The 2991-nt window shown below is 36.7% G+C and overlaps 1 protein-coding gene across 3 annotated transcripts in view; it reads right to left on the minus strand.

The window, feature by feature from the left end:
- Positions 1–2274: 2274 nt before the first annotated feature.
- LOC122542460 (deoxyuridine 5'-triphosphate nucleotidohydrolase, mitochondrial-like) overlaps positions 2275–2991 on the minus strand; it is a 35410-nt gene continuing 34693 nt past the window's right edge. For 2 of the 3 annotated variants that reach the window (XM_043680178.1, XM_043680180.1), the window contains exons 6-7: positions 2705–2775; positions 2275–2614 (exon numbers count right to left, since the gene is read on the minus strand). In XM_043680178.1, coding sequence (XP_043536113.1) covers positions 2558–2614; positions 2705–2775 — 128 coding nt within the window. In that variant the 3' untranslated portion in view covers positions 2275–2557. Of the gene's footprint in view, positions 2615–2704; positions 2988–2991 lie in introns of all 3 variants that reach the window. The other variant, XM_043680181.1, reaches the window with a different exon arrangement.

A 2991-nucleotide genomic window follows, 5' to 3' on the forward strand; every position in this document is an offset into this window, starting at 1 on the left:
GGCACTTTAACAGGAAAGGTGCTAATACAGATGATGACTTCAAAGCAAAAGCAAGAGATTCTGTGGCCAGAAGACAACTTTGAAGCAAACATTCCACAAATCCAAGGCTGTAAGATCTCAATTTGATCGATACAAAAAATGTATTGAACTACAGAATGGTTGCTGTGCATCCAAATTTTAAAAAAAAAACCAAATTGCTGAGTTACAATTTAATGCGATCCAGTGAATAATAACGTGTCAGCATAGGAGGAAAAACTAACAGATTACATAAGTGGAACAGTAAGCAACTGGCAGACACAGGAGACACTTAAGACACATTCATTCATCAACAGCCTCAGAAACTGCAATAAAGTAACTTTTAGAGTGTAAGAATCTTGCCAGAGTTGGATCTTTGAAAATGACCATTTGAAAAGAATTATTCCTGGAATTATTCTTAGAGATACCACTGACCAATACTTTCACAATCTACAAGTTGTTGATGCAGATGATGACCAGGATCAGAATTCTTTATTGATCAGTAGTTGGTGAGAAAAAGAACACTTCAGATCACAAAGACTAATATGTAATAGTGCAAACATCAGGCACACTAAATATGCAAACCATTCATTATTTTCCACATTTCCCTTCATACATACAGGCAGAAGCATGTGAAATTATTTCTATCCAAGTCATTGAAGCATTTCACATACAACATGGAATAAAAGTACTGCAACTATCCTATGTAACTCACTTTGAATAAAGGAATTAAAACTAAACGTATCAATTCATCTAAAAACACTGACACATCTGTTAAGTTGTAACATTTGGAATACATCCGCCTTAAGTAATTTAGTTAACTACGAATTCCAAGCCATGAGACACAATCTCCCTGAAGCAAGCTGAGATTCTTAGACATCATTCAAATAGAAGGACAAGAATCATAATTAGCAGCTGCAATTCTCTCTCCATTGTAACACTCTGAAAACAGTAAACTAACAATTTAAGTGACATCGCTCATTTAAATTTAAACAACAGCAATTAATTCACCAACGATTAGCATAAGGTCAGTTTTCCCACAAGGTATAGAAAACCATCATTGGAAGGGTAGAATGCAAACAAGTTTGATTTAGGTTTGGACAGCATTGGCATAAATCTGTTATAACAAACCCTTGAATAATACAAGATGAAAAACGGCAAACAAGATTGTGGTGCTTCAGAAGGGTGTGCGCACAGAATCTCTTTGTAGTACAGATTAAATAAAGGAGGAAAAAAACAACTCAATTATCATAGAAGACACGTTTAAAATGATGCTAATTGAAAACAAAACTGGAATGGATAAACAAATGACCCAAGACAGGAACCTAGCCTTGGAACTGAAAGCATTATTTTGAATGAAAATCTCAACTTCAAAGTGGATAACCTGTAAAGTTTTAAAGGTTCACTAACTGTGGGTCCAAGATTCAAAACAGGCACAAAGATAGACTGACTGAAGGGAGCCAAAACCTGGTAGAAAACCCATCACGAGGACAAAGTGTACAGATCCTAAATATGGTGCAAGTAGCACTATAGCCGTATTTCAAAAAAGAAACTTCCTAAATTCGCGAAAAACAAGGCCGATGACTGACTATGATTTTGTTAGAAATCACACAACACCAGGTTACAGTCCAACAGTTTTATTTGAAATCCCAAGCTTTCAAAACACTGCTCCTTCGTCAAGTGACCTGAAGGAGCAGCGGTCCAAAAGCTTGGGATTTCAAATAAAGCTGTTGGACTATAACTGGCATTGTGTGACTTCTGATCTTGTCCACCCCAGTCCAACACAAACAACTCTGACATCATGGCTAATATTTTGTTACAAGAGTTGTTATTGATTCAAAATTCCAAATTTAAAAATGCATGAGAAGCAGATCTCCTATTTGTCAAAACAGACAATAAAACATATCATCTTGTGAGGGAACATCATTGCACACAGATCAAAAACTCATTCTGATTAGGTCAGCAAGCAGAGCCTTGAGAAACAAACTATTGTTGTTCACGTGATATTGGTTTGTCACCTTAAAGCTGACAGTTAATCATACGACAGATTGTAATGGGATGTGCACTTTGAAACTGTAGCAGTACATGCAGTGATTTATGTTCACATTGATTCCATTAGCTTAATGGAAGATTTCTTGCTTCAGATGTGAACAAGCTCTTTGCTATGTAGCAAAGTAATGAGAATAAGTTCTACTAATTTTTCTACCCCACTATCATTGAACTGAAAACATTTCCTTACATACCAAATGCATCCATAAATAATGTCAAAAAGTTTTATTGTTATAATAAAAAAACACCCAACTGCTCAAGTCCATAACTAGAATAAGTAGTCTTACAGTCACTACCAAGATCAGGCTCTTGAAATTGCCTAGATGAAAGCAGTTTTACATTAGGATAGATTCCCATTCTGTTTTACCCACAAAGCATGAAAGACGTTCACTATACATTTCTCAATTTGCTGTTTCCTGAAGAACCCACAGCTTGTAACATTCTCCAAAGAGACATTAGGCAGTGTCTGAAATGGTTTGGCAGAACATCACGTTCAGTTTGTACCAGTAGAGCCAAAACCACCTGCACCGCGTTCAGTTTCATCTAGACTCTGCAAAATGACAAAAAGGGTGAAAAAGGTTACATTTTAGCCAGAAAATAAAACCACAATAGGAAATGTTTGTTTAATATATTAAGTCACCTTCAACTCCTCAAGTTCTGGATAGCAGATGCGTTCACAAATCAGTTGAGCTATTCTGTCGCCCTTTTTAACCTCAAAGTCTTCCTTTCCAAAGTTGAAGAGGACTACACCAACATTTCCTCTGTAATCCTCATCAATAACACCAGCTCCAACATCAATGAAATGCTTTGCTGCCAAACCAGATCTTGGAGCCACTCTGCCATAGAACCCATGAGGAACAGCAATCTGTATATCAGTCTTCACAACAGCCTTATCCTGAGCAGGGATCACGTAGTCATAAGCACTGT

Source organism: Chiloscyllium plagiosum, chromosome 40 (assembly GCF_004010195.1).
Source record: "Chiloscyllium plagiosum isolate BGI_BamShark_2017 chromosome 40, ASM401019v2, whole genome shotgun sequence".
NCBI lineage: Eukaryota > Metazoa > Chordata > Chondrichthyes > Orectolobiformes > Hemiscylliidae > Chiloscyllium > Chiloscyllium plagiosum.